Below are 19,037 nucleotides of genomic sequence, written 5' to 3' on the forward strand. Positions count from 1 at the left end.
AAATATATATATATATAAGAACACTTTCCTTTAAAGGAAACAAATATTTAAATAAAAATATACACACATATATATGTATATGTATATATATATATATATTCAAAATATTTTTAGTAAAAATCATAAATTTTAATACTAAACTCATTATCAATAATCATTCCTCATACCACATTGTTTTAGGAAAGGATACAGTAATTTATATGATACTCTAAATTAATATAAAAATTTATTTGTAAGGAATTATTTCATATTTAAAGTAGTATTTGCTTTTAATATTACATAGCTTTAAGTGGGAATTCCCTAGTTTAGTAAAAACAAACAAAAACAAGACAACTGTCTTTGGCTTTACCCTATTCAATTCTTTACCCTTGGCCAGAAAGAAGACTGTATCTTTGCCCTTTGTTGAGGCAGTTGCTCAGGTTCATTATCATGTGAATATCTGGTGACTATTTTGTAAATGGTCATCTTTTTAGAAGCAAACTATTTTTCTTTCAACTACATATTGGCCATGTTCATTATCATCATGTGGCAGCCTGCTCTTCTGCCTTCGCTGCTGCTTTAAACATTAATGCTCTGTATTTTCTGAATACTGCATAAGCTGCTTATGACTACATTATGCTATCAAACAAGCACATGCAGAAAAGCTTCCTAAACTGTTATTCTTGCGATGAAAATACAGCTGGTTCTGCTTCAAAGGCACATCCTTTCACCTGCAAATGGACTTGCTCCTACACTTACTCCTCAATTCATTGTCTTTTATTTGTGTCTGCAAATCTTTAATTGCCTTTAATTAGAAAAAAGTAAATTCAGTGCTTTAATCTTTCAAATACATTCAATCATAATTCTGTCTGGGATGAATACCAAGTTCTATTCACTGTCTGATCTCTATTACAAAGATATATAATTTATTGTCCATTTATATAGACCACACCAATTAAGATACAATAGAAAAGAAGAGAGATAACAGTCAAAATATTTGAAAAGGAAAATTTGCAATCTAAATTTAATTACTCAAATGAATTATTGGAAGATGAGTTATTTGTAGCATGCCAAAAGTACCGACAAATAATATTTGCTAATCAACAGTACAGACGTTTATCTTGTCTTGAACATTTTTAGGATAATTTTCAACTGCTTCAAATCCCTCCTCCTTTATTCAAAAGTCAAAAATATTTTATAATCTTTTCTTGTACTACCAGAACTAAATATAAGAGCAAGACAATTTGTTACATAATTTTCTGTCATATGACCTGCCCTATGAATTTTTACTGTATGTAGAGTAGAATTTTACATGTACAAACAGAAATTTCACTATGAAACCAAAACTCAACAGGCTTTCTTAGGGGTATCTATCAGAAACTCTAGTGGATACATCAGCAAACAATTTGCATTTTGGTATCTTAAAGATAAACAAAATGATAAATACTCATAAGAAAATATCTATTTAAAATAGTAACCAAGTTGGTGATGTTATTGCATAATAGGAAACAATTAGAAACCTTGCTCTGTGAGCATATACAACTTGAGCCATTGCAAGTCATATAAAGTGATACCATATGCCTCCTAAAATATAAAGGTAATATACTTGTAATAGTAAAATTTCAAAAAGAAATTCTTCAAAATTTTACAGACATCTGGATTATAACAAACAACTTGGAAAATTAGTCCCTAAAGATGTAAATCTCAGGACAAACTTTGAGCTAATTCAAACAATTTTCAGTGCTGGGCAGAACATATTGACATTAATCATACACTGCAAAGGCCACAACGTATTTTAAAAGCATAAAAATAAGCAATCACTAAGATTTATGATACTAAAGGAAAACAAAAGAAATGACTAAGCATAGAAAAAAACAAAAATTTCACAAATGTTACACAACTACCTCTTTAGCAAAGTTTCTAAGTTAAAAATATTTAAACTGACAAGGACAACAACAATTACATGCCAAAGTGGAAAAAGAGAGCTCATGAGGCCTCAGTCATTCACAAAGAACGACAGGATACTAAAGAATGATGGAAACAAAAGAGATAGTCTTCTCTGGGAAAGGGAATACCAGCAGGTTATCCAGAACCAATGCTCAGCCCTGAAAACATGTATGAGTAACATTATACAGACTGAGCAGCTTACATTTAGAAATATGTATGTGCATACATACATATGTGCATGAAATAATAATTGATGAAAAAAAGGTTATGAATTTGAAAGAAAGCAAGTGGAGTTTATCAGGAGAGTTTGCAGGGAGAAAAGGGAAGGGAGAAATATTGTAATTATATTAATCTCAAAAATAAAAATTAAAGCTATATAAATAAATCTTTATTAAATACCTTCTGTGAACATCACAATAGATACAAATAAAAATAAGAGCTCTGCCTTCAAGAATACTAAAATTTAATACATACAAATAATTATATATGAGAAATAAGAAGAATAGTCTATATAGTAAAAAACCTTGATTAACATTAAATTTCAGTAAACCCAATGTGATGGATAAAAAGAGGGAATAAATAAAAATCCCAAAAAAGAAAGAAAAAAGAGAGAGAGAAAGAAATAAAGAAAATCAAATTTTTAAATAGTTAAGAATGAACAGATGTAATTCAAATATTTCAGAGATGTAGATAGGGTGCAAACTAGTGAAGAAAATTAATATTAAATAAATATAAAATGAAACTGGAGAAATAAAGAACTTTTATTTACCATAAATGTTATAATGTAAGTTTGTTTGCCCAAAAATAAGGATTTTGTGGGCTATACATAAAAGCAAAAATCAAAATATCAAAGTCGATGTAAAAATGAATAATGAGAAACATACTTGAGAATTAAACAAAAGCTAGAAGGGGAATTTCCAATACTACTTTAAAACAAAAGCAGCTCAGAAAAAGAAAACTTTTCAAATACTTTTTTTAAGTCATAAGAGAAATGGGATAATAAAATAAAAATAAACATTAAATTTTCAATGTTAAGCAACAAAATAATAGAAATTAATTAAAAATAGACTAGAAAATGTCATAATTTTAGAACAGTCTAATTCTTCTTTCTTAAACAATGGCATTTAAATATATATAACATACAAACTATGTCTGAAAATCATAATCAGCATTAGTGTTGTATCTAAATATAAGCCACCAAAATTGACCACAGAGAAGGCTTCTACAAAACCTGATGACACAGAAATTACTCTTCACGGTTTTTGTATGAATTTCAGTTGTTACCAGCATGAGCTAGACTTTTATGTTTCATGTAAGCTTCTGGGTGTCCAGAGACAAACATAAATAGTAGATACAAAAAAAGATAAAGACTTTATAGCATGAAAAAATCATCAAATACAAAGAAACAGGAAGGGAGGGAAAAAATGGAAAAAATAGAAAACAATCAAATGGCAAACGTAATTCCTGTTCTATCGAAAGTTACTTTAAATTTAAATGGATTACATGCATCGATAAAGAAACAAAGAGACACAAAGAAAGTCCTTCAAGATGAGTCACTTTAGTCTTAATGATACATAAGCTGTGTCATTACAGAAATAGAAAGGATATTGTAGTGGAAGAGCAAGAGCAACAGAGAGCAAGAGAAGGCACTTGAGCCAGCCAGAGGACAAGCACGGGAGTGACGAGGCTTACATCTGACAAAACCAAACTTGATAAAAACTGTGACAAATGAAAAAGTCATAATGTAATTATAAGGGAGCCAATTCAAGAGAAGGATGTAGTTATTATAAATGTTTGTAGTTGTTCCATAGTCTTCAGAGGGTAGTGCCAGGACACTCAGTAGATGCTCACATCCAGGAATTCAGATGCTGTCTACACATGCTGTTAGCACAGAGCTAACATGTGGAACTCAAAACATCTCTAGATTGTGTATAGTCCCTAATGCAGTACAAAGCCTATAATGCTGTATTATTTACAAAATGATGATAAGAAACATGCCTTCATCATGTTAAGGTCAGAGACAATTTTTAATATATTTTCATTCTGAGCTTAGTTGAATCCATGTACTTTGAAACCTACAGATTAAGCAGGCATATTTTATATGTATTAACTTTAAAGTATATACATATATATGCATAAATATACACATGAATATATGTATGTATGTAGAGGTAAGAGAGAGAGAAAGATGAATGGATAGAGAGACATAAAATGATAGATAGATAGATAGATAGATAGATAGATAGATAGATAGATAGATAGATAGATGATACACAAACAGCTCATGAAGCCAGAAATATCACTATGAATAGGAAATAAATACTGATAGTATGCAGCTTTATTTATGGATAGATCAACAAAATGTAAATAGTGGACTTAGATAATATACCTCATAGATGAATACAGAGTATCCAATCTGGTAGTAACAGATTACACATTTTTTGAGGGCATGTTAACATTCTGTAGGATGTGCTAGAACACAAAACAAATTTTAAGAAATACGAGAAAACTAAACTCACTCAAAGTATCTTTTCTGAATTCAAAGAAATTAGACATCAGTAACACAAGCCAAATAGAAAATTTCACAGATATCATGTAAATGTAAATAACTCTTAAATAAGCACTGATTGAAAGAAACATTTTGTGACACATGAAAATGAACAAATTAATCCCATGCAGCAAAAGTAGGTGCCACAGCTAAAAACACACTTAAATGTAATTCACAATCCAAATGGTACTAATACTTGGATGTAGGAGGTTGACTGGTGGCTGTAGAACAGAAACACAGACTGAGCTGATTTAGGATTTCTCTCAGTTTCCACGCACTATCTGATGGTATATTAAGAAACATTAGTGAGGCACACACAAGCTGCCATCCTGGGCATACCTTCTCGAGCTTTTCTTCTTTACATACTATTAGGTTTAGTCTAGTTCTGTTAAAGCAGCAGGAAATGGACTGACACTGCATGGAGTAGTGTTTAAAATAATAACTACTTGCATTAAGAAGAATCATCCCTGTCCCTACTGAATGTACCAGGCTCTGCTGACTCCCAATGTGAGGCCTTACCTTCTTGTAGGAGGGAATGGGGTGTGTGGGTGGGGGAAGGCTGGAGGTGTAGGAGGAGGGGAGAGGGGGATTTGTGATTGGTATGTAAAATGAATAAAAAATTTCTGAATTAAAAAAAAGAGAATCATCCCAACTAAACAATCCAAAATAGCTAAAAAAATATATAAACAGTAAATTAAGTGCAAAATAAGCAGAGAGATTAAAATAACAAATACTAGATAAGAAGCACATGAAATACAGACAAAAATGCAATATGAGAAACATTAACAAGAGAGAATGAGGGTTTTCTAAACTAAGGGAAGTGAACAAATACCAAAATGAAGACAGGGAAAAAATTCAAGAAAATAAACTCAATCATAAAAGATCATAACAGGCTACTGTGGATAATTATATGCCAACAAACTGAATAACTAGAAGGAATGGGAATATTTATATGAACATGGATATATTCCTAGAAACAGTTTTTAGCTCGTGGCACAAAGAAGGAATCAAATATAAATAGAAAACCTAAAGAGACAAATAACAAATAAAGATACTGAGTCAGGAATCAGAAGTTCCCTGACTAAAAGCATCTCAATACTGGATGCCTTTACAGATGAATTCTACCAGAAATTCAGAAAAGAGCATCCACTGGCTGAGCTTTTTGACTGAATAAAAGGAGACTTGAGCACCATTCATGCCTCTTTGCTTCCTGAATATGGATGCAATGTGACCAGCTACTATACACCCCTACTAATATGCCCTCTCACACATGATGGACCATATCCTTCATATCCTTTGAAGGGTGACTCAAAATAAACCCTTCCTTAAGTGGCCTCTGTCAGGTATTTCATCACAGCAATGATGAGAGGAACTAACAGAAAATTTTTACCAAGCGAGGGGTTTTGGTTGTGATGAACCTGCTCATTTGTTTTGGGGGACTTTGGAACTAATTTGTAGGAGGAATATGAAAGAGCTTGGACCTGTAGGCAAGAAAAACCCTATAGCATTGTAGTAGAGCTTAATTTACAATTTTGGGGTGTAGCTCAGAAGACCAGAAGGTTAGAGAAATGTGGCTAGTGGAAGACCAGCTCATGAAGTTTCAAACAACAAATAATCTGTCTGGAATGGGCTAGAGGCCACTCAAGTTTCATTCTGGCAAAGAATCTTACTGCATTCTGCCAACAGCCTGATAATTTGAGTTAACTGAACTAAGAAATATATATATATATATATATATATATATATATATATATATATATATATATGTCAAAAATAAATGAAAAAGCCATGAATTTGAAATAGAGCAAGGGGGGATATATAGAAAAATTTGGAGGAGGCAAAGGAAGGAGAAAATTATGCATGTAGCTATTTGCTTTTTTCACTATTTGGTGCTGTGGGATGTTCTGTATGGCAAATGTGTTGCTCTGATTGGTCAATAAATAAAACACTGATTGGCCAATGGCTAGGCAGGAAGTATAGGCAGGACTAACAGAGAGGAGAAAAGAAAGAACAGGAAGGCAGAAGGAGTCACTGCCAGCCGCCGCCAGGACAAGCAGAATGTGAAAATGCCGGTAAGCCACGACAAAGTATAGATTTATGGAAATGGATTAATTTAAGCTATAAGAACAGATAGTAAGAAGCCTGCCATGGCCATACAGTTTGTAAGCAATTTAAGTCTTTGTGTTTATTTGGTTGGGTCTGAGCAGCTGTGGGACTGGCAGGTGACAAAGATTTGTCCTGACTGTGGACAAGGCAGGAAAACTCTAGCTACAATTTGGCTCTTTTGGCTTTGTTCTTTGGGGGCCCATCATTCAGCTCCCAAATAAATACAAGGAGGCTTATTCTTTCTTATGAATGCTCTCCCATAGCTTGGCTTATTTCTAGCCAGCTTTTCTTAACTTAAATTATCCTATATACCTTTTGTCTCTTGGCTTTTATCTTTCTCTACTTTATATACCTTTCTTTACTTCTTACTCCATGCCTTGCTGGGTAGCTTGTTAGCGGACCCCTGATGTCATCTTCCTCTTCTAATTCCCAGATTTCTCCTCCTATTTATTCTCTCTGCCTGCCAGCCCCACCTAGCCTTTCTCTTGCCTAGCTATTGGCCATTCAACTCTTTGTTAGACCAATCAGTTATTTTAGTCAGGCACAATAACACAGCTTCACAGAGTTAAACAAATGCAAAGTAAAAGATTGCAATACATCTTTGCAAATGTTCCACAGCATAAACAAATGTAACACATCTTCAACTAATATTCTACAACCGATGTAATTACAGTATAACCTAAAAAAGAAAAGAATAAAAAAAAGAAGTAATGGATATCTTTGGTTGCTACACAAGTTGAAGGACAGGAATGGGGATATGTAAGTCAAACAGAAACAAGTCCCAGCATCTAAAAATCTAATGTGGGCTACATTGAATAACATTGTACCATGTATAACAGAAAATTTATGAGTAGATTTTAGGTGGATTTATCCATTAAGTGGAATAATGTATATTTTAATTGACTTTTTGATAGTGAAATATATTGATGTGTGTATGTGTACATATAAATATATGTAGATTTTATATAGTTATTAATTAATTACTTTTTTCTTTAAAAAAGAATGGATAGGGGTAAAGAGTAGAGGAAGAGAGTGCTATGTTAAGAAGTAGAAGTTTTCATTTAGTGTCTGATTTCTACTTTATTACACTTTCTTTAAAGACTGTGGTCCTGGGCTACAAACTTTCTGAAATCTCAGGTCTTCCTTCATGCTTTATCTAAGTAGTGCATGCGTATTCTGTAGACAAGCACATCATGTGCACTTAGAGAGAAAGCATGCATCAGAGCAAGCTGCTTCTTGTCTCCCTCTGTGCTGTCTTCTCTCTACACGGCCATCTTCCCAAGGACACTGTCCTAGGATCTACAGATGCCCTTGGGATCTTATCACCAGAGTCTTGTGTCTCCTCTCTCAGAAGGCTTCTCTTATGCCTCCTGGAAAGTTCTTCCTCGTCTTTCTAAGCTCAGTTCTACATATGGCATTTATATTTTATTCAGTATATTCTAATGTCCTATTCTGAAATAATTAAATCACTGTAATTGTGAGGCAACAGAATTAATTTTTTAAATGCTATAAAGGACTAACTTATTAACTAACAATATGTAAAATAGCATAAAACAGCATCTATTCCTAAAAATAATAATAATTTTGGTTTTATTCAATCAATAAAATCATAAAAGCACTGGGAAAAGCCAATAACATGAAGTCTATTCTTTGCTAGGAGGCAGGGTTATATTTGCTTTTCCTCCTAATAACCTATAAGGTATTTCCTTAGTCTTATACTTTTGTGAGTCACATATATTACAGAAAATGTATTCCTTAATCAACATACATGACTGTCTTTTCCTTTATTTCCATTCACAAAAGTGCAGGGCTTACCAATTTGCTTTCTGTACTGATCGACAGGAAGTTTTGTAGTGGAAGAGTCTTTTCTACCCATCTTTGATCTCCAAAATATCTGCTAAAAAGAAAGAAAATAATTATAATCAAACACTTTTTTAAAAAACTACCTGAAAACTCCCCCAAAAGTTCCTTAAGATCATTTTTTTTTAACAGTGGGTAAAATGCTGCTGACTTAACTTCAATTAGATACCTACAAAGAAAACAAAACTTTCAAATAAACCATCAGATATACAATTACTGGTGATAAAATCTCCACTTATTTATTCTAGGTTACATTAATTTCATCAAGAACTAAGCTCAGTTAACCCAGAATGTTAGATAATAGTATGTGTAAATGGCAAAATATTTTGTAGCTATCCACTGTGTTACATTAAAGCAGAAAGGCTAAAGGTATGTGAGTTGGACAGCTGGAATTTTGTTTTGAAATGCCTCACAAATGTAGCCACGATGGGTGGGTTTAGGCTCTGCTCTGCTCCTTGTAATATAACAGCAGAAAGCACTTCATGTATTATTATTCTTGCTTTTTCAGTATGTGCTGTTTGATATAATCCTCAAATCAGTTTTCAAATTCTATTTTTATTAAATTTAACCATTGCACCAGAAACTATACTCTTCTCATCAAATCTACACTCACTTTTTCTTATTTTCACAGCTAGACTATATTTCCTAGCTTGAATTAAAAATATGTAATTACGTTCTTGATCTAGGTGTTTGAATGTATCATTTTCAAATTAAGTATGAAAAACTCCCAAGCATGACCATGCATTCTCTTCCTTTCCATCTAATGTATTGGAATATAAATGAGCCCCCAGACAAATTTGGAAGGTCCCATTTGTAGAAACATGATTATCCAAGGGATGGAGGAAATATTTTTAATAATTTGTCATCCTTGAGAAAAGAATTAAATTGTCTTGTGACTTACAAGATACTTGTGGGCCATATTTACTGAAGTCACAAATGTTTACTAATGCAAATAATGCAAATTGGTTGCTGGAAGTTGTTCCCCACTCCTTTTAGTGTTGTTCTATGTGAAAAACATATGGTCAAGCAGGAAGTCAGCTTAGGATTAAAACTATAAAGGTCTCTTATTATTGTTACATATATATGCACAAATATGTAAATACAATCTGTCTTGTCTCTTTAGTGTGGCTGGAGCATATTCGGTTTCAGGACTGCCTGTTTTGTACTAGGTACCAATTAGGGGCTGCCTCCCTGGAAGAAGCTAACCCTCCCTCCCTGAGCAGTCATTAGGGGCCTGTAGATCTTTGTGGAGGGAAGGGAGGAGAGGAAGCAGAGAACTTATATAATTGTATTTTAATTAAAAATAATAAATAAAAATATATAAAGACACAGGAATTCTAAGAACTTGGGGTTAAAGAGGCTGGAAAAGCTAACTTCTAAAATGTATATAGGAAGAATAAAATAAAAAATATTTGAAGAACAAAGTTCATTAAGATTTTTCTCCTGAGAGACAGCAGGGAGAGAAAAAGGAGGAAGAGAAAGAGAGGGCTACAGAGATGGTGAGGGGAGAATCAGAGAGCAGAGGATGAGCAATTCTGGTGCCCTGAATCGAATCGCTTCAGGTTACCACAGAGTAGAAATTAGTGGTGATAAACAGAAGTCCAGAGTCCCAAAGAATAGACAAAAAGTATATAGAATTGTATCTAGAAAAGAAACTGTGGCAAAGCCCAGGTCCCAAAGAATAGACAAAAAAGCATATGGAATTATATTGAGAAAAGAAACTGGCAAAATTACAGGTTCATGGAACTACCGGTGAGTGGTAAGAAAGTTAGCAAAAGATGAGGAAATTATTTTGTAAGGAAGCAGAAATTTTATGTTAAGGAGTAGGGAATGAAAACAATGCCAGGTCTTCGCCCCCTGAATGAGCTGATGCTGTACCATGGAAGGCAAGTGTGCACTGTGATGTCTTCTTCATGCTGAAGGAGGAGACATCCAGAGGCATCAATCACAGAGAGTAACTCACAGAGGAGTTCCTCTAAAACGACAATGATTGATTCAACAACACATTTCTATGGGTGATACTACAAAAGGGAGTGGAAACAGGTAAGTTTCATAGTCTGGAAACCTCAAGGAGTTCAGAACAGAATTTGAGACAGGACAATATCTGCTAGTTTCTCAGGTTTGGACTGGATTAATAAAAGGGGAGCTCTTTCAGGCTCTAAATAAACTGATGGGGTTTTTCCTAATGAGCTTTATTAAGGGTTCTCAGATACCAAGTACATCTGAAGCCTGTTCAAGTTCAACTACATTCTTTACATATCCTCACAGCCAACAATCATCTCATTCAACACAGCGAAACATCCCAAAAGTAACAACTTACCCATGTGTAAGAAAATTATAAGCTCATCTAAAAGCTTATTTTTATAATAATATCAGATTGATGGTATAACAAAATCTAGGAATGTAAAATATTTCTGACAACAGAAAGTCAAATGAATTAAGTCTCTACCTCTAATAAACCATGGGGTTATTACATCTAAGATGACACATACTTAAAGTTTTCTAAATGAAACTAAAATATCACCTAATCCTATATAGTCTGACTTGTTATAAATCAAAACATTAAAAATAGTTCTGTCAAGACAAGCTGTAAATAATGTCAATAGGTATAATGTATTCATATAGCAGTTCTATTTTGCATAGTGTTTGCATTTATTAATAGTAAAGTGGAGTCATTATTTTAATCTTAATTGTGTGGAGCTTGAAGATGTATCCATATCAAGAGAGAATTCAGTTTACATGAATAAAACACAAGATAATATTCTTCCTTTAATATAGGTTTTTTTTCTTCATGGAATATGTTTAAGTTAAACACATAAAACACAGCCAACTGCTAAGTCTGTGTGCCAAATGGCTATTATTCACACTAACCTTGTCTTCCTTGTCATTATACTACCCTTCTCTTCCTGGTCATTTAACAAAAGTAACACTTACGAGGCAAGTATTATATCGATCCATTACTTGTAGTAATAAAAAACAGTATTTTTTGATTAAAAGAAATTGAACCTTATTCATTTCTTTATAACATTATACCAAAAAGTTAAAAAATCTAAATGGTCATAAGTGTCTGTAGGCTGTAAACAAACATGATATATATATATATATATATATATATATATATATATATATATATGTTTTATATAAAAACCAAAGGAATTTCTGAGATCTATACAAAAGACAAAAAAATTGGCTTTCAATTATGTTTCTAATATTTCAGTGATTGATAATAATACTTGATGAGAATTTCAAAAATTCAACATTCTTCTTTTGTTTGAAATATTTCTCTTCCTTCAGCAAAAGAAAAAAACATATTCAACCAAATGGTGAGTAAAAAATAAAAGAAACCTACAAAACATTTTTAACATGACTTAATTTTGTTAGGAGAAACAAACAGAAAATAGCAAAAAGTATTTTACTTTACTAATAAGTGCATTGATTCTGTTTGATGTGATCTAAAGACATGCCCATTCATCTGTAGGGCACAAACTGTCAATGCTTCCATCATCTAGAAATTTAAAAACATTCTGACTTTTCTTTGCTCTTCAAAGCTTTGCAGTAATCATCATTCATTTCTATTGCTTTGATGACATGATAGCAAACTCCCAAGAAATCCAGGGAGACATTAGCACATACAGACACGACTTCTAATAAGACAGCTATTTGCATATGAGATCAGCCACAATTTAAAATGTGTTGTAATAGAGAATAACAGATTTATATTAGTGTGTACCATACCAACATCATATTCACAATTTAATTCCATAGAGACTATGTCTCATCACCTTCTTTTATAAAGAACACTGCTTTCCCTGAGGAGGTAACTTGCTCTGAGACCCAGCTTAACTAAAATATGGATTAATAAACTGCTATTTATTATTTATGTATTTTGCTGTAGGAACAATTTCAGATTAAGTCACCAGAGAACTTTTTAACATTCTTGAAACTTGATAACATACTTAGGAAGAAAGAATACCAAAATTATTCAAAATTTAGATTACATATTGAAATAATTCATAATTAAAATTTTAGTTAATTAAACTTTACACTCTAGAACTTTTAAGCCTGAAGATGGTATTACTGTTTGAAAATGCTTTCTTCACCTGCACTAAACAGCAATTTCTGTCCTATGTATGTTTAAACATAGTTTGTGTTATTTAGTGGAGTTGGAGATATGGCTCAGTGGTTAAGGGCACATAGCCTCCTGCAGAGGACCTCAGTCTGGTTTCCAGCACCTGTGTTGTACAGCTCACAGCTTTCTGTACCTCCAGCTCCAGGGACACCGGATGCCCTGACCTTCCTGGGCACTGGCATTCACACGCATGTATCTACTCTCACTCTCACACGCACATATCTACTCTCACTCTCACACGCACATATCTACTCTCACGTTCACACGCACATATCTACTCTCACTTTCACATGCACATATCTACTCTCACTTTCACATGCACATATCTACTCTCACTTTCACATGCACATATCTACTCTCACTTGCACAAGCACATATCTACTCTCACTTTCACATGCACATATCTACTCTCACTCTCACACGCACATATCTACTCTCACTTTCACATGCACATATCTACTCTCACTTTCACACGCACATATCTACTCTCACTTTTACACGCACATGTCTCCTCTCACTCTCACATGCACATGTCTACTCTCATGTTCACACACACATGTCTACTCTCACTCTCACACGCACATATCTACTCTCACTTGCACACGCACGTATCTACTCTCACTTTTACACGCACATGTCTACTCTCACTCTCACACGCACATATCTACTCTCACTTTCACATGCACATATCTACTCTCATGTTCACACACACATGTCTACTCACTTTCACACGCACGTATCTACTCTCACTTTCACACGCACGTATATACTCTCACTTTTACATGCACATGTCTACTCTCACTCTCACACGCACATATCTACTCTCACTTTCACATGCACATATCTACTCTCACTTTCACTCACACAAAATGAACCTTTAAAAAGGAAAGTATTCATATGGTCAATCACATCGAAACAATGTCGTTTTGCTCAGCCATACATTTTTATAAAGTCCAGAAAGAATAAATGTAAAAGCAGGAAACCCAAAGCCTTTGTATATGTCTCTTCTTCCAGAAAAAAAAATTAAATCCAGATTGTAACATTCAAATCCATATCAAAATATACATTAGTAAAATATTTAACCTTTGGCCAGAGAAAAGATAATTATTTTAGTGTTTGTGGCTAAAAGAAAGACCCTAACCTATCAAAATTCCTCATTAGACATCAAACTATAATTAAACAGAAAAGACAGTATATCTAAAATAATCTTTTTAAAAAGTCACAAAAATATGGCATCATGCAGGATCCAATGGATTATGGATGATATTTCTTCTTGATTGTATGACACATTCACTGTTTCTAGAATATTCAAAAACTTGACAATGCAGTTAATATATCTGAGTCTTCTGAATGATGACAAAGCTTTTTTAAGGTAAAGAAAAAGTCCAATTTCATCATTTGTTTCCTATTTATATTCTACTGTGCTACCAAACTTGGTTTTATTTGAACAAACAAAACAACATAAAAACAGTGATTCACATAGCCTAGACTGGCCAGGAATTCACTATGTAGCCAAGGCTGGCCTTGAAACTTTGATAATTCTATTTCTTCTTCCACATGTTGAGGCTACAGACATGCAAGACCAAGCCTGGCTCCCATTACCTTTGAGTTTCATGATGGCAACTAGCTCATTCATTTTCATGGATCTACTCAAGCTCTAAAATTTGTTTTAAATATATTTTCAATACATCTTCACTTGTTAAACTTGTTTTTAATAATAAATATGAGGGTCATTTTCATTGAAAAAAATAATTGAGATCTTGCCTAAATGGCACTATCTATGATTCAGGTTTCTAGAGATGATTCTCCATATGTAGAAACATGATAATAAATACACAATTTGAAAATCTATTAGTGTAAAGCAGACAATGTGCATTATTATGACCTGTATTTAGTATTATGGTAAATAATGTTAATGATTTAATCAATTAACAAATTTTGTTAATATTAATTGATAACATCCTCAAACATTCTCTCATATACTTTAAATCATCTTGAGATTAGTTCATATCTTTATACCAATGTAAATTCCTTGTAAATATTTATTGAACTTTGAGAAAAATAATAACAAGAAAAATGTCTATGTGTGTTCAGTACAGAAACTATTTCTATGTGCTTTTGGCTGAAACTATGAATGTACAAGCCTTGGATATAATACACTTGGATACAGAGGGCTGGCTGCATTGATACAATTCATTAGAATAAGAAGGAGGCTCTGGAATAGTAGTACTTTTAATTATCAGAGTAGTCAGAATAATCAGTTCACCTTATTTTTCCCTAACTGATTTAGCTTATAATTACAAAATATATCTAAAAATGTTGACTATGTGAAAAGATGAATTCTAAAATTCCAATCACTTGCAAACATTGATACAGAAACTTATAAGAAAAATAACTACAGAATAACAATTTTTGTAAACCCAAGGAGTCATGTTCTAGGAAATGTATCTTAGTTGTGGGACTCTTCAACTGAATTATAAAACTAAAATAAATACAGTACCAATGATTAGAATAAGAACTACTGTGTTTTCTTATGAGAAATAAGACAAAACAAAATGCAAAAGTTGTATGATCTTTCACATCATACTCAGTTGAAGCCAATCATAAACATCAAGGAAACAGCCAAAGCAATAAATGCACCAGGCCAAAAGAGATTCTATTTATGACCCATGGAAGCAATGCTGCTTAAAGAGGTTATAAATAGCATAAACCATATAAGACAGAAAAAATAAAGAGGTGAACAGTATGACAAAAATAAAAGAGGTGAAAGATACTGGATATAATAATCATCATAAACTACCCCTTTCACTAATATAAATTAAAAAGTTATCATATACTCAACATACACATCCAAGAAGTGAGGTCTGACAGCAAATAAGAAAGAGGGATTGGTAGACCATGTTCACTGTGAAATATGAAGCAATGTTATAAGCTACTTGAGAAAAGGAAGGTGAGGATTCAGGCAACTGGAGAGTCAGAAACTGGAATCGATGCTTTGGAGGACTGTAGACTTTTGAGAAGAAAACAGACTTGGGGAGTGGTACCCCCAAAACATGAATTTGGTGACCATGAGTCACTGGGCTATATTATGACTCATAATACATTTCTTTTGGCATTCTCAACTGCTTAATGCTAACGCAGAGAAAGTGTGATAGAGTAGAGTTCAGATTTCCCAGGATGGGCACAGCCGAAAGAACAAAGAAAACAGAAGTGTAGGGACCATAAAGAGGAGCCAAGTGACACACTCTGGGCCTAAAGCTATATAAGTGGAGTTGACAGAGTGTAGAGTCAATCAGAATGTATCGGTAGATACATCTTTAGACACTAAAGTTCTTGTGAGATGATAGGCCAATCTCTGGAGTTAAAAGCAACCAAATGTTTGAGCTAAATGTCCTTTTTATTAATGAAGAACTGAAAATCTGAGAATGTGTGGTGACTGATTATTGAGATGGAGCCAACTATGGCCAATAGTAGCCAAAGTGGTAGACAACATATGGCAAATACATAGAGGAACTGAGAGACAGAATAAAGTTTCATTATGAATGTAAATATTGAAGGGGCCTGGATATGGCTACATGTAAGCTTGAACACAAACTCTGAATTGAGAAGACTACAGAAGGATGGAGATGACCACAGATAATAAAAAGGAAGGTTGAAAGAATAATAGTCAAGTACAATAAACAAATTAGCTGGAATTTTTGTTTGACTTTTCTTGCTTGTTTTAATCTATATTAAAAAGTAAATGATATAGGAGTAAAATATGGAATTAATATGATTATCCACTTATTAATTATAGATGAGCTTAGTGGCACAAAGGCCTTTAATTACTGAACTCTAGAAGTAGATGCAGAAGCATCAGGAATTAAAGGTCAGTCTTGAGGCCAGGCTAGGCTACTAAAATAATGCCCAAAACAAAAACAAAACAAACAAAAAGACTATGTGAAAATGATATCTATTATGAGAATCTGGTTAAATGAAAACAGATGAAAATGACATGCTTAAGGGTGGAATGATTTCAAGAATGTAACATCAGGGGTTTATACGGGACATAAATGTTCATAGGAGGACAAATAACCAAATGGGTCATACTGGAAAGTGAGTAAAGTAAACAAATGTGCCCCATCATGAATTAGGTTTATCTCAAGACTCCAGAGAATACTGGGACCTTTCAAGAGTTATCTGGGGGCTGGGAAAAATGGGGACATCTAATCCTGGGAAAGGTTAGCTCCACAGAAGTCAGCCCCTCAGAGAAAATCTTGCGTATCCAGGAGCAGGGACATCATAACGAGGACAGACTAGAGGCTCTAGGTCAGCAATTACAAAATGTCTGTCCATCCTTCATTTATTATCCATCAAGAAGTAGGTTCCTACTAAGCCAGCCCCACTGAAGCAGAATCTTGCTGACTAAGATTCATAGACCTTCAGTGCTATTTCACTTTTAGACCTCCAAGTAATTGGTGTAAGCATCAAATATAATGACCACTGCTTCTTCAACAAGCTCACAGGTAAATTCTTCTACATGCTATCATTTGCAAAACTCTTAGATGAAAGCATGAGGCTTGACAGGGGACTTTGTTGCCCTTCAGCCTCTTTGTTGGATGGAAAGCTGCTTGAACAGCAGGACTAAATTATTGAAGGTTTTAATTTTGATAGGCTTTCTGATGCAACAGGAACTCATCAAAGGATTTTTGTGCAGTAAGGAAACCAAATTCAATAGTTTTTTTACTACCTTTTTACTACCATTACTTAGACTTGGAAGTTAGAAGATAATTAATAGAATAGAGAAGTAGCACAGAGCTAAGAAAATTCCAAAGGCAATCTGTAGCTAGAGTTTTCCTGCCTGGCCCACAGTCAGGACAAATCTTTGTCACCCGCCAGTCCCACAGCCGCTCAGAACCAACCAAGTACACAGAGACTTAAATCGCTTACAAACTGTATGGCCATGGCAGGCTTCTTGCTAACTATTCTTATAGCTTAAATTAATCCATTTCCATAAATCTATACTTTGCCTTGGCTTACCGGCATTTTCACATTCTGCTTGTCCTGTGGGCGGCTGGCAGTGACTCCTTCTGCCTTCCTGTTATTTCTTTTCTCCTCTCTGTTAGTCCTGCCTATACTTCCTGCCTAGCCACTGGCCAGCGTTTTATTTATTGAACAATCAGAGCAACACATTTGCCATACAGAACATCCCATAGCACTTCCCCTCCTTTTTTTTTTTTCAAAAAGGAAGATTTTAACCTTAACAAAGTAAAATTGCATATAATTTGGGAAATTGGGTATAGCTTCTCTTACTACTTCCTGCTGGAGGGGGGCGCTGTATCTTATGGGGACACAAAGAAAATTTTAGGATAATGGAATAGTCCATGAGGCTGTATTGTCTGAGCCAATTGCCTTGAATCCGATCTGGACGTTGGATTATCTGGGCCATGGTGTCATTGGAGACCTTTCAGGGGGTCTTGGCTGGTCAAACCTGATGTGTCTTAATCTGGAACAAATCCATAGCCTCTGGCTTTCTGTGGGAACAAAAGCAGAGTCTCCTTTCCAAAGCAACACATCCTTATACCCAAATTTTGAAGTCAAGGTATCTTTAATATATACATTGGTTTAACTCAACATCTTTTACGATCAAATGTTTTTCTGCAGTTAAAAATCCCAAAGACAACACAATCCAGATTCTCTGTGTAATATTCATCTTTATGTGGCTTATTTTTTATATTAATTTTACTGTCTCTTTAAAGACTTTATTTTTTAAAACTATGTATTTTTTTATATAACTGTATATATCACCTTTTTTTGTCTCTTTCAAGCCTATGTATATTTTACACACATTGTAAACTATTAGATCTGAATCTGTCTTATTGTGAATCTATTGCTTTAAACTGCAGCATTTGTAAGACTGAAATGGTGCTATGGCTGCTGGCTCCGCCCACCTCAGCTTCCCAACATGGCGGTGGTAAGTTCACCTCCAGTTCTGGGGCTATCGTGGGTCTATGCTTTTATCCAAGCAGCGTGTAGCCCAGAAACCTCTTTTTTTTTTCTTTGTTTTTTACTAGCAAAGGCTAAATCTACCACACAGCTTAATGTGCCACTTGCAGAGGCCTCATTCCCACCATACTGCAGGTACCCACAAGTAGCTCAAACTGGCAGCTGCCGCTCATTTGAGAGAGACAATTAGGAAGCTGTTTTTAGCTCCATTTTAGAATCTTTCTCAGGTTTTAGGTGGAAACTCTTGGCAACTCTCACATGCTAAATGCCAGTAGTGCCCCCCCCACCCAGTCATGACAACCATAGACCCTACTAGACCTGTTCATCCTTCTAAAGGTTGACCTTTTTTTTTTTTTTATAACATCCTGAGATGATTTACAGGTAATACAGTCTACACATGAGTTTGTTAAAACTTAATTTAGTGCCCTACCTGTATTATGATGGAAATGAAACATAGAAGGTCAGAACTTGGCAATGGACACA

At 34.1% G+C, this 19,037-nt stretch overlaps 1 protein-coding gene across 4 annotated transcripts in view; it reads right to left on the bottom strand.

The window, feature by feature from the left end:
- Triqk (triple QxxK/R motif containing) overlaps positions 1-19,037 on the bottom strand; it is a 78,011-nt gene that overhangs the window by 18,475 nt on the left and 40,499 nt on the right. For 3 of the 4 annotated variants that reach the window (XM_016001814.3, XM_042270825.2, XM_042270827.2), the window contains exon 2: positions 8,396-8,477. In XM_016001814.3, the coding sequence (XP_015857300.1) occupies positions 8,396-8,456 (61 nt within the window). In that variant the 5' untranslated portion in view covers positions 8,457-8,477. The remainder of the gene's footprint in view (positions 1-8,395; positions 8,478-19,037) is intronic. The other variant, XM_016001815.3, reaches the window with a different exon arrangement.

The sequence above is a fragment of the Peromyscus maniculatus genome, chromosome 2 (assembly GCF_049852395.1).
Source record: "Peromyscus maniculatus bairdii isolate BWxNUB_F1_BW_parent chromosome 2, HU_Pman_BW_mat_3.1, whole genome shotgun sequence".
In the NCBI taxonomy this organism is placed as follows: domain Eukaryota; kingdom Metazoa; phylum Chordata; class Mammalia; order Rodentia; family Cricetidae; genus Peromyscus; species Peromyscus maniculatus.